This window comes from Ostrinia furnacalis, unplaced genomic scaffold (genome assembly GCF_004193835.3).
Source record: "Ostrinia furnacalis isolate ACB-3 unplaced genomic scaffold, ASM419383v2 OfSCF5175, whole genome shotgun sequence".
Classification (NCBI taxonomy): domain Eukaryota; kingdom Metazoa; phylum Arthropoda; class Insecta; order Lepidoptera; family Crambidae; genus Ostrinia; species Ostrinia furnacalis.
In genome coordinates, this window is record NW_021135414.1 from 356,483 (window position 1) to 378,251 (window position 21,769).

Below are 21,769 nucleotides of genomic sequence, written 5' to 3' on the forward strand. Positions count from 1 at the left end.
TGCCGTGCTTCACGCAGCTGGTGCTCGCGCGGCTTTGGGACGTCGCCGACGTGTGCCCGCACGCCGCGCTCGAGTGGCTCGCGCTGCAGGTAGAAAAGTCATTGGTTTTGGACCGTATCGTCACAGCATAAGGTTCAAATTGGTGAGGGCAGCGGAGGCGGCGCGGGCGCCACGGGCGGGCTGCCGTGCTTCACGCAGCTGGTGCTCGCGCGGCTTTGGGACGTCGCCGACGTGTGCCCGCACGCCGCGCTCGAGTGGCTCGCGCTGCAGGTAGGAAAGTCACTGGTCTTCGACCGTATCGTCACAGCATAAAGTTCAAATTGGTGAGGGCAGCGGCGGCGGCGCGGGCGCCACGTGCGGGTGCATTCATAATTTTTACCATCAGGTGAGATACAGGCCAAGAGCTTCCTCGTTGTGGTTAAAAAAAAATAACAGTGCTATATCGAGTCGAAATGGTGCGTTACGTCACGTCTATGTAGATAAAAAATGAAAAAATACGTGCCCAATGTTTTTATTGTCTGCCTGACGGACTAATGCCCGTTTTCACCATCAATCCCTAATTATTAAGTGACCACTATGAAAACAAAATACCTATTATATGTTTAAAAATAAGGGTTAAAAATAAGCCTCCGTGGTTGAGGATTCCGGGTGAAGCTCGCTTCCACCTCGGCCTGATCATCACTTACCATCAGGTGAGATACAGGCCAAGAGCTTCCTCGTTGTGGATAAAAAAAAAAGTGATTGATGACCCCAGTCATCATCCCAATTTGATAATGAATCTGGTCGCAGGTGCCGCGCAACAAAGCGGCTCACGCGTGGGCGCTGCGCACAGCAGACCGCTGGGTAGAGCAGCAGCTGCTGGCGGCGGGAGCGGCGCGCGTGCGGGCCGGCGCCGCGCTGCTGCTGGTGGCGCTGGTGCCCTCGCAGCACTTCCGCGCCGGCTACACGCGCCGCCCGCCGCCCGCCTCGTCCCATCTGGCCAAGCTGCCCGACACGGCCCACCACGCACTGCACCAGGTAATGTGCTCCTTTTGGTTAGAGAGCATAGTGTATAAAAGTGCATCGAAACTAAACCCCGAAGATGAGGGAGAAGAGCATCAGCGTCGGTGCCCTCGCAGCACTTCCGCGCCGGCTACACGCGTCGCCCGCCGCCCGCCTCCAGCCACCTGGCCAAGCTGCCCGACACCGCGCACCATGCGCTGCACCAGGTAATGTGCTCCTTTTGATTTGACAGCGCCAGCCTCCAGCCATCTGGCTAAATTGCCTGACACGGCCCACCACTCGTTGCATCAGGTAATGCTCTTACAGGATTGAGATCCTTTTGGTTAGAGAGCAGAATGTATAAAAGTGCATCGAAACTAAACCCCGAGGACTAGGGAGATCACCGGCGCTGCTGCTGGTGGCGCTGGTGCCCTTGCATCACTTCCGCGCCGGCTACAGGCGCCGCCCACCGCCCACCTCCAGCCACCTGGCCAAGCTGCTCACACCGCGCACCATGCGCTGCACCAGGTAATGTGCTCTTACAGGTTCGAGGTCCTTTTGGTTAGAGAGGAATGCAGCTTCAATTCTTCGTACTCTACGAAGCCCGCAATCTATACTATTGCAGCTGATACAGCTGTCTTAAGCAATGAACCTTTTCAAGGTGAGGGAGAATAGGCACTTACTTACAGGGCAGATTATGTACCATCCTAGACTGCTCCTCACTTAACATCAGGTGCGATTGCGGTCAAATACCTGGCATACTACTTATGGGCGTACTCAGCTTCTGGACCAGTGGGGCATTCTGACTCTAAGGAGGAGAATACACCAGATTTTTTATGGTAGGCATGTAGGAGCACACAATTTTCAGGACCCTGCCCCCCCCCCTCTCAGACACGGTTAAGATCCAAGTAACTACTTGTATTTTGATCAAATCGCCCAAACGTATATAAATCATTCGAAAGGATAGTGCCAGGGTCTGGACCAAGTGCTGCCCAGAATCAACCCATAGTGCATTTTGTTCCTCGGACCAATACTAATGTGTAAACCGAAGCGCACTGCAATCTATCCCTGGAGTTAAGAGAAAAAAAGAGTTTTGTTTTGAAATATTTTCATACAAAATATCATCGATGTATATTTACTACGCATAAGATTTCGTGATTTTGGCATTAAATAACACTCGCTATGTTGAACTCAACCATACTGCATCCGTACACCTTACTTTAGTGCGACTTAGACATTCTTTATAAGCGATCTAGCGCTGTTGCAATAGTTTGGTTACTTGACAGAAATAATTATTTCCAAAATGAATCAAGAAGTTTTAGTTCTCTATCCTTGCGAAAAATCTATTTATTGGTGTATTACAATCGATTATTAAAGTTATTGTAAGCTAAAACTTCATGCTCTATTTTGGAAATAATTAATTTCGGTCAACTAACCAAACTACTGCAACAGCGCTTGATCGCTTATAAATAATGTCGAAGTCGTACTAAAGTAAGGTGTACGGATACAGTATGGTTAAGTTCAACATAACGAGTGTTATTTAATGCCAAAATCGCGAAATCTTATGCGTAGTAGGTATACATCGATGATATTTTGTATGTAAATAATTCCAAACAAAACTCTTTTTTTCTCTTAACTCCAGGGATAGATTTCAGTGCGCTCCGGTTTATAAATTAGTATTGGCCTGAGGAACAAAATGCACTATAGTTTCATTCTGGGCAGCACTTGGTCCAACTTCCATACATGAATTGGCACTGTCCTTTTAATAATAATGATTAGATAATGTGCAAAGCAAATAACATTTGCCAATGTTTATTGTCAGGTTTATACAATGCTGCTGGGAAAACTAAAGGCGGCTCGCAAGTATACGGATATCGCAGTGCACGGCACGATGAAGCTCACCGCTTACTTTGGCGTCATGTCCTACTGCGTCGTCAGCAGGGTGGAGAAACTAATGGTAAGTTTGATATGTATTTAATATGTAGTTAGGCTATAAAACGAAAGCTGCTTGTATGGTCTTTATTCTATTAACTTTATAGCAAGTCTCTTTGGAACAAACCGAGTTTTTTTTTTCAAGTATAAAGTCCGATACAAAGATCTTGCAAGCAAATTGTTTCTGGGAATCATTTGCTGTGGCACATTTATTTAATTTTAACCTATTGTGTGTCCGAATTGAATTCGCGATTACGCATGTCTGTCCTCGGCCTTGGGGCCCTTGCCCACGGCGACTTTTTTGGCGACAGCATTTGCAACGCACTACAGAAGTGATGCTAACGCGCTACTAACGCGCTACAGCAGCGCGACTGCATCGCTACAAAAAGTCACCGTGGGCGAGGGCCCTTAGACTATGTATTGCGTATCATGTTGTTATCAAGTTCAGATTATTACGTGTTCTTTGAGTTGCATGCGTCGCAATTTACGCTCATCTTGACTTCAGCTTTAGGTTGTGTATTGCATATCATATTTTTTCCAGTTCGGGCAGTACTTCAACGACCTGTGGGATCTGTACCACCCGGCGATCTCGGAACCGTCAGTGGCGGTGCATCCCAACAAGCAAGCGCTGCTGACTTTCTGGCACGCGGTCTCTGTGGACTGCCCTGAGAACGTTCAGCTGGCGGTCAGCAACCCGCGATTGATCAAACACGTCGCTTTCAATTACATACTGTAAGTCTGTGATTGTAGACCATATTTTTTCTTTGTACAGTCGACACCATGTTATTTATTAGACTATTTTTGGTGGAAATATTCACCTATACGTAATGCGTAAGCTGCTGCAGTGCTAAAGTTTTGTCCCAAGTAGTTTTCTAAGTAAACAATTGATCGATTTTGGGATGCCTCGATTCTCAAACACATTATTCAAAACATGATTGCACGCGAACGCACAGAGTCGCCTAAGTACGATGTATTGTGATTACTTTCTGGCGCGTTACTATATTACGGCTTTTGTCTTTCTTGCTCATACCATAAGTCCGCAGCTTCGACGCAGTCACAAAATATCAAATTCCACACGTCAAAATAATATTTCACTTGTAAACTTTTAACTAAGGGGGAGGCCTATGTTCAGCAGTGGACGTCCTATGGCTGAGATGATGATGATGATGAAACTTTTAATTTAAAAGATAGAAGTTCTCTATATTTCTCTGGGAATGAGAATGTTTTATCATTTGCTGCTCATAAAACAAATATCCACAGAGCGGACCACGAGGACGGCGAGGTGGTAGCCTACAACCGCTCGATGCTGCCGCCGTACTACGCGCTGCTGCGGCTCTGCTGCCGCCGCTCCGCCGCCTTCGCGCGCTCGCTCGCGCAGCACCAGAACATCCACTGGGCCTTCCGCAACATCGCGCCGCACGCGCACCTCTACCCCGGCGCCGCCGAGGAGCTGCTCAGGTACCGTCACTGCTCCATGCTGCGCCGTGCTACGCGCTGCTGCGGCTCTGCTGCCGCCGCTCCGCCGCCTTCGCGCGCTCGCTCGCGCAGCACCAGAACATCCACTGGGCCTTCCGCAACATCGCGCCGCACGCGCACCTCTACCCCGGCGCCGCCGAGGAGCTGCTCAGGTAAAAGAAAAATAAAAATAAGTTTGGTTCAACAATTGCGATAGAACAACATACACTCGAGTCTTCCGCAAGATCCTGACGCCGCCGAGGAACAGCTCAGGTACTCGCCAGTACATTTGTACATCCAGTGGGGTAAAGAGCCGTCTTCTACCTTCTAGATGCCCTGGGCACTTAAGGATCAAAGAGGCTCTTTTCAACTAAAAATACTTTTGAGGGCAGATAGTGGGCCCTCTTTATCGCGGGGCCTCGAGCACGTGCCAAGAAAGCCTAGTGGGTAAGAAGGGCCTGCTGGAACTGGCTGATCAGATAGCCTATTTGGATATACAGTGGACAGCAGATGAAACTATACGGGATCCCCCACTTGAACGTCTTACGAGCGTCCTCTTCTTACCAGCGCCCGCGCAGTATCAACGTGGCGCTACACAGCGTTAGACAAAAGATGCTACATGTTTAACTTGATGTGCCGCTGTACTATCGTCATAAGGCCCGGTTTCCACCAAAGCGGAGCGGAGAAGTGTCTGGACCGTCAAAAGAATTTTACAGCGGCGGCGACGCAAAATGGAAATGATTAAATCTGATTGGTTATTCAAAATACTTCTCCGCTCCGCCTTGGTGGAAACCGAACCGTAGGTACTTACTAGCAAGCTAGCTCGTCATTTACTGAACTACCATGTACGAAGATGTTAGTCGAACTAACTATTCTAATTCTGTCGTATCAATAAAATGCAGTTACAGCAACGTATTCCGTCTATTTTTCCTCAAGTGACATTAATAATAAAAAAGTGAACATCGAAAGTTAATCTATATATATAAAAATGAAACCCGTTTCGCGTTGTCACGGCATCACGTGTGAACGGCTGAACCGATTTCGATAATTCTTTTTTTTTAATGTTTGTGGAAGTCCAAGGATGGTTCTTACGGAAAAAAATATTAAGAAAATCTCTACGCTAAGGCGGTACGAAGTTCGCCGGGTCAGCTAGTAGACAATAAAAAAACATAACGTAAAGGTCACAAACCTATCTTAAAAGTGCACCCGCTTGACGACTAACGACTTATTTTTGTAACAGACTAGCTCGTATCCTCGCGGCCCGAGGCGCGGCGGGCGGCGCTGCGGGCGGTGGCGGTGGCGGTGGCGGCGGCGGCGGCGGCGCGGGCAGCGGCAACAGCACCGCGAGTAGCGGCAGCGCGGCCAGCGCCGAGTCGGGCGACGGCAGGGAGGCCGCGGCCTTCAGGCGGAGCACGCTCTCCGCGTATTTACAGGGTGAGTCTTTTTTCGTTCGTCGTTCGTTTCAGCCGAAAGACGTCCGTTGCTGGACAAAGCCCTCCCCTAAGGATTTCCACAAAGACCGGTCCTGCGCCGCTCGCATCCAGTAGCTTATTCACGTAACAACAACACTTCCATCCCCGTCACTTAGATGGTTTCCAGTCACAGTACGTTTTTCTAGAAACTTCCTGCCCCGTACAACCAAACTGTGGAATGGACTGTCCTCTGCGGTGTTTCCAAACCGACACGACTTGTAAGCTTTTGCGTATCTTCACCTTAAGGGCCGGCAACGCACCTGTAACGCCCCTGGGACTGCGGATGTCTATGGGCGACGGTAATCACTTACCATCAGGTGATCCGTCTGCCCTTTTGCCTCCTGTCACATAAAAAAACGGACGTTTTCTGCTGATTTAATGATTTTCAGATTGGCCATTTGCAAGCAGCCCGCGTCTTCTATAACCTTTGTAAGGTCATCTGTCCACTATAATGGCCTGGTTTTTGAATTGAGATTTCTGGCTTTAGCGTGCTTATCTGAACATTTCATATTAAATTATCTTTGTTGTATGGTTTGTAGGGCCATACATTTATCTAAGTAGAGTTGAAGTTAGTTGAAGTAGAGTTTAAGAGCACGTCGAGAAGAGTATAATAAAGTAATAAAGGAACTATACTGGGTTATAATAAAGGAATAATACTGAGTTATAATAAAGGAAAATACTTAAAATAGTAACGAACGAGAACGAGCGCCCAAAAAGTGGGACGCAAACGTAAGCGTAAAAGTAAGTGCAATGTACGATGGCTTGCCCGTACATTTGTATAATTAGTAGATGAGCACGCTCAAGATGAAAACTCAATTCAGAAACCGGGCCAAATCCGTATATCTGGGCGTCCTCGTCCTACGCTACTCTGTGACTTTTACACAATACCTAGTCAATAATATTGTTTGATGTATTCACAGGTTTAAATGGCAGAACGTGTTGGACAACGTTAATATCCGCGTTCTGCACACTAGTCGAAAACGAAGATGACAGGTTATACGTCGTTTATAATGGCGGATTACAAATGACATTTGAGGTGAGTGAGTGTAAGAACTTTCATCATCATTTCAGCCACAGGACGTCTACTGCTGAACATAGGCCTCCCCCAATGACGTCCACATCGCCTGGTTGATAGCGGCCAACCAAATGATATCAATATCTACCGTACCAAGCAGTTCTATTCTTTTGAATTTAAAGATACGCTTACATGTTTTACCAATGCCTTACTAAAACTTCTTTTTATTACTCTGTAAAAGTTCTAAGTCGTTTTATTTCCTCTCAGGCGCTACACAGTCTCCACGCAGTATACGTGGAAGGCGGGGGCGCGACTGGCGGCGGCGGCGCGGCTGGCGTACGCGGCGAACTGGCCGCGGCCTTACGCTGGGCCGCGGCTCTATGCCGGACACTGAGGACCCGGCGGGATGCTAAGGAGGCCCGCGCCTTGTTACTAGCATGCAAGGACTGGCCCGAGTGCGCTAGGAGACTATTAGCTATGTTAGCAGCGCACCACAGACTGGATCATTTGAGAGTTCCTGCGTTAGGTGAGTTCTGTTTGTAATTACGCTTACACTGGGCCGCGGCGCTATACCGGACACTGAGGACCCGCCGCGACGCTAAGGAGGTTCGCGCCTTGTTACTAGCGTGCAAAGACTGGCCCGAGTGCGCTAGGCGGCTGTTGGCTATGCTAGCAGCGCATCATAGATTGGATCATTTGAGAGTTCCTGCGTTAGGTGAGATCTGTTTGTAATTACCCTTACACTGGGCCGCGGCTCTATGCCGGACGCTGCGGACCCGGCGCGACGCAAAGGAGGCCTGCGCCTTGTTACTAGCGTGTAAAGACTGGCCCGAGTACGCTAGGCGGCTGTTGGCTATGTTAGCGGCGCATCATAGATTGGATCATTTGAGAGTTCCTGCGTTAGGTGAGATCTGTTTGTAATTACCCTTACGCTGGGCCGCGGCGCTATGCTGGATGCTGAGGACCCGCCGCGACGCTAAGGAGGCCCGCGCCTTGTTACTAGCGTGTAAAGACTGGCCCGAGTACGCTAGGCGGCTGTTGGCTATGCTAGCGGCGCACCACAGGCTGGATCATTTGAGAGTTCCTGCGTTAGGTGAGTTCTGTTTGTAATTACGCTTACGCTGGGCCGCGGCTCTATGCCGGACGCTATGGAGGCCCGCGCCTTGCTGCTAGCGTGCAAGGACTGGCCCGAGTGCGCTAGGAGACTTAGCTATGTTAGCAGCGCACCACAGACTGGATCATTTGAGAGTTCCTGCGTTAGGTGAGATCTGTTTGTAATTACGCTTACGCTTTGCCGCGGCGCTATGCCGGACGCTGCGGACCCGCCGCGACGCTAAGGAGGCCCGCGCCTTGTTACTAGCGTGTAAAGACTGGCCCGAGTACGCTAGGCGGCTGTTGGCTATGTTAGCGGCGCATCATAGATTGGATCATTTGAGAGTTCCTGCGTTACGTGAGTTTTGTTTGTAATTACCCTTACGCTGGGCCGCGGCGCTATGCCGGACGCTGCGGACCCGCCGCGACGCTAAAAGGCCCGCGCCTTGTTACTAGCGTGTAAAGACTGGCCCGAGTACGCTAGGAGACTGTTGGCTATGCTAGCAGCGCACCACAGGCTGGATCATTTGAGAGTTCCTGCGTTAAGTGAGTTCTGTTTGCAATTACCCTTACGCTGGGCCGCGGCTCTATGCCCGACGCTCAGAACCCGCAGCGACGCTAAGGAGGCCCGCGCCTTGTTACTAGCGTGCAAGGACTGGCCCGAGTGCGCTAGGAGACTGTTGGCTATGCTAGCAGCGCACCACAGGCTGGATCATTTGACGGTTCCGGCGTTAGATGAGTTCTGTTTGTAATTACCTTTACGCTGGGACGCTGAGGACCCGCCGCGACGCTAAGAAGGCCCGCGCCTTGCTGCTAGCGTGCAAGGACTGGCCCAAGTGCGCTAGGCGGCTGTTGGCTATGCTAGCAGCGCACCACAGGCTGGATCATTTGAGAGTTCCTGCGTTAGGTGAGTTCTGTTTGCAATTACCCTTACGCTGGGCCGCGGCTCTATGCCGGACACTGAGAACCCGCCGCGACGCTAAGGAGGCCCGCGCCTTGCTGCTAGCGTGCAAGGACTGGCCCGAGTGTGCTAGGCGGCTGTTGGCTATGCTAGCCTCGCACTACAGGCTGGATCATTTGAGAGTTCCTGCGTTAGGTGAGTTCTGTTTGTAATTACCCTTACGCTGGGCCGCGGCGCTATGCTTGGATGCTGAGGACCCGCCGCGACGCTAAGGAGGCCCGCGCCTTGTTACTAGCGTGCAAAGACTGGCCCGAGTGCGCTAGGTGGCTGTTGGCTATGCTAGCGGCGCATCATAGACTGGATCATTTGAGAATTCCCGCGTTAGGTGAGTTCTGTTTGTAAATACGCTTACGCTGGGCCGCGGCTCTATGCCGGACGCTGAGGATCCGCCGCGACGCTAAGGAGGCCCGCGCCTTGTTACTAGCGTGCAAGGACTGGCCCGAGTGCGCTAGGCGGCTGTTGGCTATGCTAGCGGCGCATCACAGGCTGGATCATTTGAGAGTTCCTGCGTTAGGTGAGTTCTGTTTGTAATTACGCTTGCAATGGGCCGCGGCTCTATACCGGGCGCTGCGGACCCGCCGTGACGCTAAGGAGGCTCTCGCTTTGTTACTAGCGTGTAAAGACTGGCCCGAGTGCGCTAGGCGACTGTTACAGTTGGCTATGCTAGCGGCGCATCATAGACTGGATCATTTGAGAGTTCCTGCGTTAGGTGAGTTCTGCTTGTTTGAAATTGTTGTGTTGAAAAAGGTTTACGTACAGAAGAGAAGTGAAATAGATTGCGTCCATGTGAATGTATTGTGGCTTCGTTATGTAATACGAGCTTTTATTTATACATAAAGGTTTTAGTGAAAAGCTTACTACAGAAATGATCCTACGAAATAAGGTCTTAGGCATAGCTGGGCACCGTTAATCAAATAGTTAACTTCGTTAATCGTTAATCCGTTACTAAAAAAATTAACTTCGTTAAACGTTAAAACGTTACATTTCGGAAGATTTAACGCAAGTTAACGTTAATCGTTAATCCGTTAACATGTGATATTAAGACGAATAAAATACCAATAAATTCGAAAGCTTGTATCCTCTGTAGAATTTATTCCTCTTTTATGTTTGTGCTACAAGCTTTCCAAATTGTTTGAACCTTGCATAATATAAATTGTGGATTTTTAACTTCTTAATTAAGAAAAAAAAATAAAAAAAAAACATGAGATGTACATTACTATAAAAACTACCAACGAAAATTGTTTTGAACGAGATCTAGTAAGTAGTTTTTTTTTATTACCTCGTAAATCGTAAACCGCTTACCTATTACCGCGTAATCTTTCATACAAATAACTTAAATTTTAAAAAAAATAATTAATCAATGGTACGGAACCCTTTGTGCGTGAGTCCGACACGTACTTGGCCGGTTTTTTTTTCGTTTTAGTACAACTGCATTTCAGAATAAAAGCTTGTTTTTAAAAAAGTTTTTTATAATTTTATTATACAAGACAAATCCAACAAACCCAAACTCGATAAGTTTCCTCCGTTTTGTTTAGGAATTCCTATGGCCACCTCCTGACTCCATCATCAGGACCCTGGACATCATCTAGTACTAAATTGCTCAAAAAGATAAATCCAACGAACCCAAATTCGATGCGATTCCGCCGTTTCATTTAGGAGTTTCTATGGCCGCCTCCTGACTCCATCATCAGACCAGTTCAATGGTACCATAACTGTAGGCGATGTAGGTCGATGGGTGAACGTAGGTGATAAGATGAAATGAAAAGACTAGGTAGGAATATTGAAAATGCGGCGCGTCCGGGTGTGCGCACAAGTACGTTCGCAGATCACGAGAGTTCGACGACGAGACGACTGGCGGCTCTCGGCCGCGTGTGCGGCGCGGTGAGCCGCTAGAAGCTTCTGACCATAAAAGGATAGAGGCCTCCGGCCAATCAGCGGGCCGCATTGCTAACGGCTAGCTTGGAATGTTCTAGGCGCGCGATAATAATATTACCTACGCGCGCACCCAAATTCGCTTCTTATTATTTAATGATCCAAAAACACATACACACAGTGTAAGTTTGACATAATGGTCAATAACAGTGTATATATTATTATTACGATGTAAATATACTCATAGGTTATTAAACATTCATACATATTTAGTTAATAGATCCCAAGCTATATACGTAAGTTTACTAGTTATTTAAGGTCCTTAAATTAAGGAGAAAATTAAAATTTATTTATTTTGGTAACATAAAAAAATCTTATGTATAGCCTGACCAGGAACATAAAAACCCTGGCATAGAGGCGCTTCAATTGCATTTGATAGTGCAACACTGAGTACAGTCGTACATGTGTTAAATTAATAGGCTAAATTTATGTATCAGGATTCAGGATTACGGGCTAATTTGATATTTTCATAAATTAACGAAAAATATTATTAAAGGTAACCTGGTTTAAATAAATTAAATGAAACCATCAATCGAGCTAGTAGGATTTATTTTATTATTCATCAATAATCAAATTCAGAACTTGAATATTCAACTGCAATGTCTGCTCATGAACCCTTCAAACTCGGTACTTCTTTCCCAATACCATAAAATTCAAAACTTAGAAAGTGACAAAAAACATTAAAATAAGTAGTTGAAACAGACTACAGCTAATTTTCATAGTGGACTGTACTATACGATAAACATGTCAGTCAATTTGACAACCTTTGTCGGAAACATTATTCGATGAAAATATTGTCCGAACCCTTAGTATTTCTCTTCGACAAATACATTAACACATCGTGAACCACTTTTCTTTCACGACTATAAAAATATTTTAGCAATTTAATTCACATAATCAATTGCAAACATTTAAAATAAAGTTTGTTTACACTTTGACAACAATAGACTGACATGCAAGGTGACATGTCAATGAAGTTTTCAGTTACTGTTGCCATTAAAAGAAATTAGTACCATTAGTTTTCCGCAACATGGCGAGGGTTTTTATGTTCCTGGTCAGGCTATAGGTAAGTACTTATTTAGTGGCCTTAATGGAATTGATTAATGATGTTTATTCAAAAATTCGTTAAAATACCTCTGCGCTTGCAAAAATCTTTTATTTCAAACGTAGCAACGAAACGAAGCAAAAAAGTTGACCGCGCTAGTGTTGTAAGTAAGAACCTCGAGTCTTAAAAGTCTTTGTTTCGAGACTTGAGTTTATTTTTAAGACTTCACATGAATAATTGAGCCTTCCGAGTCCTTTCGAGTATTTTAAGTTCTTTGAGCTAGACTGATACATGACATGAACTTGAGTTGGTGTATACTAATAGGCAATAATGAGTGATTTGTTATATCCTGATTGAAAATAAAATAAATCTCACAATACAAATGTAATATCAATCAAATTGCATTAAACGCAAATAATCGAATCAGAAGACTAAGTATCCATCTAAAGACTGACGATTTTCTTAATCAAAAAAATAAAACGGTCCAATAAAATAATAAACCCACAGTCCTTATTCATTGCTATTTTATTTTCTTCAAACTTTTAATAAGTAAGATTCCAAGACTCGAGTGTCNCCACAGTGGCCTCTCGAAGGGAACGCACATCTTAACCGACAGGTATAACCGAGTTATCTATAGCACATACACGTTAGGGTTTGCATGTACAATCTAAATTTATTTAACTCATAGGTGACTGACTGACATAGTGATCTATCAACGCACAGCCTAAACCTAGCTGTAACATTAAGATTTCTTGCAACAGGGAGAACACATGAGTGTCTTAAATATTCACCACCATTCACTGCCACAGACTATAGGAGACTGAGAGAAAATTGTGCATGCAAGCATGAGAGGGCGCACACACGCTCGGTTATGCATGTGCGCAAACATAACCGAGCGGCAAAAATATCTTTTTTGATATTCGTTAGGTTGCATGTACACGCACCAATAACTGTACAGTTTTATAACATACACGCTAGGGTTTGCATGTCGGTTAAGCATGTACGGTCAAAACCATCATGCAAACCCTAACGTGTATGGCCACCATTAAAGACCACCAGCTGAGTTTATTAGTTTTGAGTAGACCCCACGCACTCCTCGTCCCCTGGAAAGTTTGAGATTTTTTTTTTATGCAAGACAAGGCAGGTATTTGACCGCAATCGCACCTGTTGCTAAGTGAGATGCAGACTTGGATGGTACATAATCTGTCCTGTAAGTGTCTATTCCAGGGGTGGCCAACCGGTCGATTAGTCCAGTCGATCGTGGCAAGGCAAAAAATACTACACGATTGTGTACTAAACTATGCTGTTACATTTAAGATTTCAAGAAGTATGTAAGTGGTAGATCGCCCAGGGTTTCGTTAGTAAAAAGTAGATCTTATATCTAATCAAGGTGGCCACCCCTGGTCTATTCACTCTCGCCTTGAAAATGCCCGGCATGAATTAAATGAATACTTTAAGCCAGGGTTTCTCAAGCATTCTGGTCTTAAAGACCACTAGCTGAGTTTATCAGTTTTGAGACCCCTTGGATTGAGTTGAATGAGGCCTATGTTCAGCAGTGGACGTCCTATGGCTAAGATGATGAGAACACCTCTTGGAGCTTAGACAGAGTTGTAGTGGAAGCTAGGTTGCAGGATTATTTGGTTGCCGAGTAAGCTCTTCTTCAAAAATACTGGTAAATACTGATATTGAGCATACAAAGACGCGCAATAACGCGTCCTTATAAGCATGAATATGTCATGCAATTATTGTAATCATGATTTATTATACTAAAAATAAAATTATAACTAAAATTTTAACCGGAAATAACTTAACAAATTAGATTTCTTGTAATTATGTGCTGTTCAGTACAAGACGATCAATTGTACAGATTGGCTAACCAAACTAATGTAGCAGATAGTTTTGATGCAAGTGTTTTTTAATGCAGAACAAGGCAGGTATTTGACCACAATCGTATCGTACCTGATATTAAGTGAGATACAGTCTAGGATTTAATTAGAGAACAACTACATACTAGAATAAATCACTGGCTTGGACCATGGTTTCTATGTTTTTTCTGCATTTCTTATAGTAGTTGCATTAAAAAGGCAATGGTCAACAATCCATAAAAAAGGACAATGTTCGTTCTCCATACATTGTTCGCCTAAAGAACCAACAATTTTGACATATTACTACCCGAAAGCGAAATAATACGATTCTGTGTGTAAGAACAATGATTCCTGATGGACACTTGCCATAAAATTAATGATTAAGAATATTAAATCACAGCGATTTTATAATATGTCGTTTATGACAACATGGCGTCTAATGTATTGTGTGAATGTATGAACACCGATTCGCGAAAANAGGTGTGCACTGTGCGCACAAGTACGCACTCTCGGCCGCGTGTGCGGCGCGGTGAGCCGCTAGAAGCTTCTGACCATAAAAGGATAGAGGCCTCCGGCCAATCAGCGGGCCGCATTGCTAACGGCTAGCTTGGAATGTTCTAGGCGCGCGATAATAATAAATATTACCTACGCGCGCACCCAAATTCGCTTCTTATTATTTAATGATCCAAAAACACATACACACAGTGTAAGTTCGACATAATGGTCAATAACAGTGTACATTATTATTATTACGATGTAAATATACTCGTAGGTTATTAAACATTCATACATATTTAGTTAATAGATCCCAAGCTACGTAAGTTTACTAGTTATTTAAGGATTAAATTAAGGAGAAAATTAAAATTTATTTATTTTGGTAACATATAAAATCTTATGTAGGTAAGTACTTATTTAGTGGCCTTAATATAGGCTTGCCATAAGTGTGGGGATTCAGACGGGGACATTTAAAGAAAAACTATTAAAGGTAGAAAAAAGGAGCTTTTATTACAACAATAGGTATTAATCAACATTAACCAAAGTATTAAGTATCTGTCAACATTTTTTAATTAGCACACGTTCCCCCTTTGTCTTACTAATAATGGTTGTATAGCGGTGGTATAGCTATACAATCTTTTGACCTTATCTGTCATTGTGACATTTGAATTTGACAGATAAGGACAAAACATTGTATAGCTATACCGCCACTATACAACCATTATTAGTAAGGGGGTATGTAATCAACAAACATATAATTATCACAATGTTATTTTTTTAATAAACACAAAATATAATCAACAATAAAATAAATATAACATTCTCAACTATGCATGGCATTGTTATTTTTTAAATTAACACAAAATATAATCATCAAATATTATATCCTCGTTTATGCATGGCATTTTTTTTTATTAGTACAAATTATAATAAATTAATCAACAAATNGTGCGGCTTGTCGGCATTTGTCGGCGCGTGCGCTATGATTTAATTCAGTTTTTGACTAGCTTTCTTGTGAAGGTGTTGTTGAAGGTGCGTTTTGTAGTGCTCGTGAAGTGAACTATGACGCACAGGTGCACAAATGCAAATAATTTTACTAAGACGCGTCTTAAAAATCATGGCCTTTGCTGGTTGATTTTTCGATGGTATCGTGAATCCATTTTACTGTGATCAACATAAGATAATAAGGATAGACAACGATATGAGAGTAGGCCTGCAACATTGAAGTGATAGCTCGCCCAATCAGTTGATCAGCTAATCGGCTATCAGCTGTGACGACTGCTGTGAGGCCTGTGAGTTGTTATGACGTGAGTTTAAACAAAAAAAAAGTGTGCAGTGGTAGTGATCGTTGTGTGTGTTGTGTCTCGTGTTCCTGTGCAGAATGAATACACTACAGCTTTGTTGTGTGAGTAAACGTTACAGCATGTTCCATTATGTAAGACGCAATGAATTTTTATTTTTGCCAGAAAATGTAACTTTGTAAAATCATTATAAAACACATAGTGAACGAAATACGTCACCGACACTACGAGAGATTAATTGATTGAAAGGCTTTTTGGTGTAAAAATAAAATTATATTGTAAAATAAAATCAAGTTACATGTTTAGTTCGAAGTAGAAAAGTAAAGAAGAGAAAAAAGTGACAATCGTTAAGAAACATAAAAAATAAAAAGAAGTTTCTCGCCGGCCAGGCGCGCGGCCAAGGAGTTTGGTCACACATTTGCGACCTCTACCATTTTTTCCTAGGCCGTCATTAGACAGACCTGTACATTCCGCCCGCCAAAGGACATTATTGCAGAATGTCCTTTAGTTATTTTTTAAAAAACAAGAAACAAACAAAATCTCTTCCTTAGAGGTAACACAACATTAAACTATACATTATAAAGTTAAAAGAAATGTCCTTGCCTACAGCTAGGCATTGTAGCAAGAATACTACAAATATTTACATTAACACACATTATAACACATAGAAAAATTTAACAATTTTAACAAACACAATAGGTTTACCGAATACATTTTATAATTATTTACAAGGTTTACATAAACAGTATTCCCGCTTACACATTGAGGTAAGTGTTTTATTCCTTGCATGTGAATGCATTACCGCAATGTTGGTAAATGACTTGGTTTTGGATGGACAGTTTGTATTTACGACGCCTGAAAATATCCAACCTAACGTCGTATCCTGAGCTAATACACACCTATCTGCACTACGTTTTATACCTGCTCGTGTGACCTGGCTGTATACCTCAGCGCCTAACAAGACGTCAATTTTGTGAGGTTTGTAATACTCAGGATCGGCAAGGTCCTGTGGTAACAAGTAGATCGAATCTACTGGACGTGCCTCTACCGAAGGAAGGACAGATGTAATGGATTTCAGGACGAACGCGTTAACCTGCATGCTGAATGTTGCGTCCAACCTTGACTTTATGTTTAAAGTCACAGTGGATTTTGATATACTACTATCCCCGCCTACACCTGTCACAGCGTGTTCGTTAGGTTTTTCTTTCAGCCCTAAGTACTGTACCATCGCTTTTGTTATAAAAGATCCTTGCGAACCCTGGTCTAGTAAGGCTCGCATACCGTGGTGTGTACCATTTTCCGACTCGGCTTCAACCAAGGCAGTTGGTAATAAAACCGTTTCATTACAGTTTCCTGTCGACGAAAATGATACAACCTTTTTGTTAGGCTTTCCTACTTCTGTGCCTGAACTAGCTTTAGTCCTACTTTCCGCCCGCATGGCAGAATCTACGCCCTTCGCCGATTTATCTCCCGTAGATTTCGATAACCCGCTAGGATGTAACAACGTATGATGACGTTTCTTACAAATATGACATTTGAAGTTGGTTTTACAAGCCTTGGCAGTGTGATTGTTGTACAAACAAATATAGCACAACCCTTTTTCCCGAGCAACACACCGACGAATTTCATTAGTTTCGTGAGCAAACTTTTTACAATTCACAATCTTATGCCTATCTTTACAATATGTACAAATTATATTTACATTTCGTGAATGAAAAGATTGTGAGCTTTTACATGTAACCCTTTCAGAACTAGTCCTTTCATTCAAGTTTTCTAAGCCTCTAAATCGTGCAGTTAAAAATTGAGCAAACTGTTCGTAGGTCGGCAGTTCATCAGACCCGTCCGATGAAATGTTTAGCTCCCATGCCTTCCTAGTCTCCTTGTCAAGTTTCCCACTGATTAGGTGAATGATAAAAATGTCCCATGAGGAGACATCCACACCTAAGTTCTTAATAGAATCTAAACAATCAGAAGTAGTACTTAACAGATGTTTGATACCCTGAGACGATTCTGTGTTTAAGGTTTTTTGAGAAAACAATCGGTTTAACATATTATTGACTAAATACCTTTTGTTATTGTACATAAGCTCGAGTTTTTCCCAGCAACTTATGTAATTTTCAGCTGTAACTGAAATGTTATTTAAAAGTTGTGCAGCATCTCCTACTAAATAAGCTTTTAAATAATACAACTTTTGTGCTGCATCTAACGACTGATTGTTGTGGACTAGTCCTATAAAAAGCTCTCTAAAAGTTTGCCATTCTATGTAGTTTCCTGAAAAAGTTGGAATTTTAATTTCAGGCAACTTAAACTGAGTTGAGTGTTGAGCTGGCTCTATATGTGACTCTAAAATAGGCAGTGAATGAAACTTATTTAACTTATCCTTGATGTGAGACTTGTACTCCATATAAAGCTCCTCAACATCATCAAACACACTTTCCCTATAATAATCAGATTCCTGCCATTCATCATCATCAATCGTGCTTACTATTTCCTGTTGTGTTTTGAAAAAGACTCCCCAATGTTGCTCTAATGACTCTAGCCTGGTCTCAAGATAAGCTTGAGTCAGTCTATCTTTTGGAGACTTTTTGAAGTTCGTGAATGCCCTTACAATTGCTGCCTTAGTGGCCTCCTGGAGCTTTACTAGCGGCTCCATAGTTTACAAATCTATTTACAAATACACACAGCAAAAAATATACAGAACTACACAAAAAAGTAACAGAATATACAATTAGTTTAAAATTACGAGTAAATATGAGAATTTGAAAAGTTACTAATGTTAATGTCCCAAAGTTACGTTATCTTCTTTTTGTTTCGTTTCAATAAGTAAGGTTTAAAGTACTCACGATTTCACACTTCACAACACACACTATGACGATGATACGTGCACCAGCTCCGACTTCTCACACTCACGCTCGTCGTGCTCCTTCTATGTAGCGCTCCCTAGCGCTCCTCGGTTGCCGCCAACCGCTGCCAAAGACTCTCTGCTCCTCCCGTACTGCTTATCCAGTCTTTACCAAAGACCGGATCCTTCCGCTGCCGTGTAGTCACCGCTGACACCACTGCATGGACCCCAAGATAGCACCTTTGCTATCCGGTAATTTTGTACGGGCGGTACTCCGCAGTATGGACTACCGTAAATTTCCTACCATCTTCAAAGCCAATCCGACTCGTAGGACCATGAACGAAATACGTCACCGACACTACGAGAGATTAATTGATTGAAAGGCTTTTTGGTGTAAAAATAAAATTATATTGTAAAATAAAATCAAGTTACATGTTTAGTTCGAAGTAGAAAAGTAAAGAAGAGAAAAAAGTGACAATCGTTAAGAAACATAAAAAATAAAAAGAAGTTTCTCGCCGGCCAGGCGCGCGGCCAAGGAGTTTGGTCACACATTTGCGACCTCTACCATTTTTTCCTAGGCCGTCATTAGACAGACCTGTACACATAGGCTACTGAAAATTTGGTGAACTTGTTCAGTGTACCATATAGATGCCCCCATTAAACAGAATGTAGCTAGTTTAGAAGGACCCTGTATAGCCTACATTCAGGCACCATCAGTTACATATTCATACAAATGAAAGGAAAATCTAATAAGATAGTAAATTAGTTTCATAAGTAGCCATTTTAATTAATAATATTTAAATCTAGCTAAGTTGTACCTACTCTAGGTGGCCATCGTCAACAATAACATTGCATTGTCATCGTACTTACATAAGTATACCATACAGCTTAATCGGTTCGTTAGTGATCTGATTACAAAAACTATTGCTTTGGGTTCTGGAAGTTCTGGAAGCCCGAACGTACTTGTCAGAACGCGTTTTTCAGCGTGCCTGCTGTATCTTTTTGATAAATAGTAGGTACTGGATTAACGATTAACGGACTTAGGATACTTTAACGGAAGTTAACGAGTCCGTTAACAATTTTTAAAGTTAACTTAAAAGTTAATCCGTTAATAGAAATGTTAACTTCGTTAATTAACGATTAACGGATTAACGAGTTAATGCCCAGCTATGGTCTTAGGGATTTTTAAGCTGGACGTCAGTCATGCGTTTGGAAGACCACATACACTTTTGGTAATTGTCAAAATCAAAAATATTTATTCAATTTAGACCCAATGGCACTTAAGAACGTCAAAATATAGTAAACAAAAAAAGGTAGCCCTTATGGGACACTTTACATATCTCCTTATCTTTTGGGCCCTACCAGCGCTTCGAGACAAACATATGGCAAATGCTGAGAAGAATTATCTAACGGTAAGAATAACCAAATTCAAGTACCTACATCAAATATGTGCCACTTTTATTCAAACGCAGTTGTCATATTTTTTCTATGTGGGGTCTTGTGAACGGACGACTGACGTAAAGCTCAAAATGTCAAAAGAGCTCTGAATGATTGTGGTGATAAATCTTTCTGTACCTACAGGCGTGCTCCGGGAACTAGTACTAATCGGCGGCGCGGCAGCGTTAGGCGCGTTGGTCCCGCTAGCAGCAGCAGCGCGCGGCGAGCAGCGCGCTCGCTCGCACCTGCACGTGTGCGCGCGCCCGCACCCCCCGCCGCACACCCCTCACGCGCCTCACACGCCGCAGCCGCCGCCCAGCGCCGCTGCGTACCGGCCGTATCACAAGTTTATAGGTACGTGTGTTATTGTATACTAGCTTTTGCCCGCGGTGCGGTACGGGTGAAGACCCGTGTGAAATTTAGTTTGTCACAGATCGTCATAATGGGTTGTTATTCTGGGTTATAAACAATAATACTGTTAAGATTCATCAAAATCCGTCAGTAGTTTTTGCGTGAAAGAGTAACAAACATGTCGACATCCAGACATCCATACAAACTTTCGCATTTATACTATTAGTAAGAATTAGGCTCACCATAAATTCATTGGTATGAGTAAATCCCATGGCCATTTTTCCCTTAAAATATAACAGCAGACCGGAAAACGTAGCGTGGGCAGACCTCCCAGTCCTACTAGGTGGACCGAAGATCTGGTGAAGGTCGCGGGAAGAACCTGGTTGCGGGCACCGCAGGATCGGTCGTTATGGAAGTCCTCGGGGGAGGCCTTTTTTTATTTTATTTTATTTTATTTTATTCGGAAAACCAACAGCAATACAATACAAATAATGGGACCTTCAATTATTATGTATCTGCTTTGTTCAACAGTGGACGTCATTTGGCTAAAATGAACGAACGATAACTTTTCAGAACCCCAAAGGCGCTAACTACGGTCCGGAGTAGTCTTTGAACTATTTTTGTGGTAGTTTAAACACTAGATCCATTGAATCGAGCATTATTTTTTGAATTGCGTTCTATAATCTGAAATTGAAATCTGAACTCAGGAGGATTTGATGAGTGCTACTGACAACGCCACTCTTGTGGCGGAGTTTTGGGCTGACACTGTGTAGGTTTGTTGTCGACACGAAAAGAAGATCTGAAATTAATTTTTAACCAACTTCAAAAATAAGGAGGTTTTCATATCGGTTTTTTTTTGTTCTCCAGACACATGCTGCCGAGTGGCGCGGACGCAGCGCTGCATGTCGGAGCAGCTGGTGCTGCTGTCGGCGCTGTGCGCGCTGGAGACCGTCCCGCTCCGCTTCAACTACTTCGCCAGCTTCTGGCGGGACGTGGCCGCCTCGCCGGTGAGTCAGGCAAGCTACACTCAGGGAGCAGCTGGTGCTGCTGTCGGCGCTGTGCGCGCTGGAGACCGTCCCGCTCCGCTTCAACTACTTCGCCAGCTTCTGGCGGGACGTGGCCGCCTCGCCGGTGAGTCTAATCGACTAAGCCTATACATTTTGACGTCTAAAATCATCAATTAGATTTTTTATTATGGCGCGCATCCTAGCCAGGTAGATGATTTGATTATTTACGCTAAAGTCCTGTCGCCGACACATAGAATTTCGTCCAATGACCCCCAATCTACCCATCCTTATCGCTCGCGCGTAATTATATTGCTGTCGCGACTGTACGACGGGCGGCCGTGAGTGTGCGAGCGCGATACCTCCTACCACCGCTGCCTGCGGGGACTGTCACGTTGTTGATTGTCGAATTGAGCCTTCTCCGTTAAGTGTTCGACGAGACGAAACGCTATTATGCGCTCAATGACAAACCAAGAACTTGTTTTGATGTTCGCATAATAAATATCTAGCCAGCGTGCGGAGTGTAATCATCGTGTTTCTGGTAAAATAAAAGAGGACAGGTCGCTTCCTGCAATGAAGATTAAATGAC

At 43.8% G+C, this 21,769-nt stretch overlaps 1 protein-coding gene across 1 annotated transcript in view; it reads left to right on the forward strand.

The window, feature by feature from the left end:
• puf (ubiquitinyl hydrolase 1 puf) overlaps nucleotides 1-21,769 on the forward strand; it is a 73,491-nt gene that overhangs the window by 43,892 nt on the left and 7,830 nt on the right. The window contains exons 46-55 of the mRNA XM_028315594.1: nucleotides 790-1,017; nucleotides 2,804-2,938; nucleotides 3,455-3,645; nucleotides 4,174-4,371; nucleotides 5,609-5,649; nucleotides 5,725-5,802; nucleotides 6,761-6,876; nucleotides 7,123-7,381; nucleotides 19,970-20,179; nucleotides 21,044-21,183. Coding sequence (XP_028171395.1) covers nucleotides 790-1,017; nucleotides 2,804-2,938; nucleotides 3,455-3,645; nucleotides 4,174-4,371; nucleotides 5,609-5,649; nucleotides 5,725-5,802; nucleotides 6,761-6,876; nucleotides 7,123-7,381; nucleotides 19,970-20,179; nucleotides 21,044-21,183 — 1,596 coding nt within the window. The remainder of the gene's footprint in view (nucleotides 1-789; nucleotides 1,018-2,803; nucleotides 2,939-3,454; nucleotides 3,646-4,173; nucleotides 4,372-5,608; nucleotides 5,650-5,724; nucleotides 5,803-6,760; nucleotides 6,877-7,122; nucleotides 7,382-19,969; nucleotides 20,180-21,043; nucleotides 21,184-21,769) is intronic.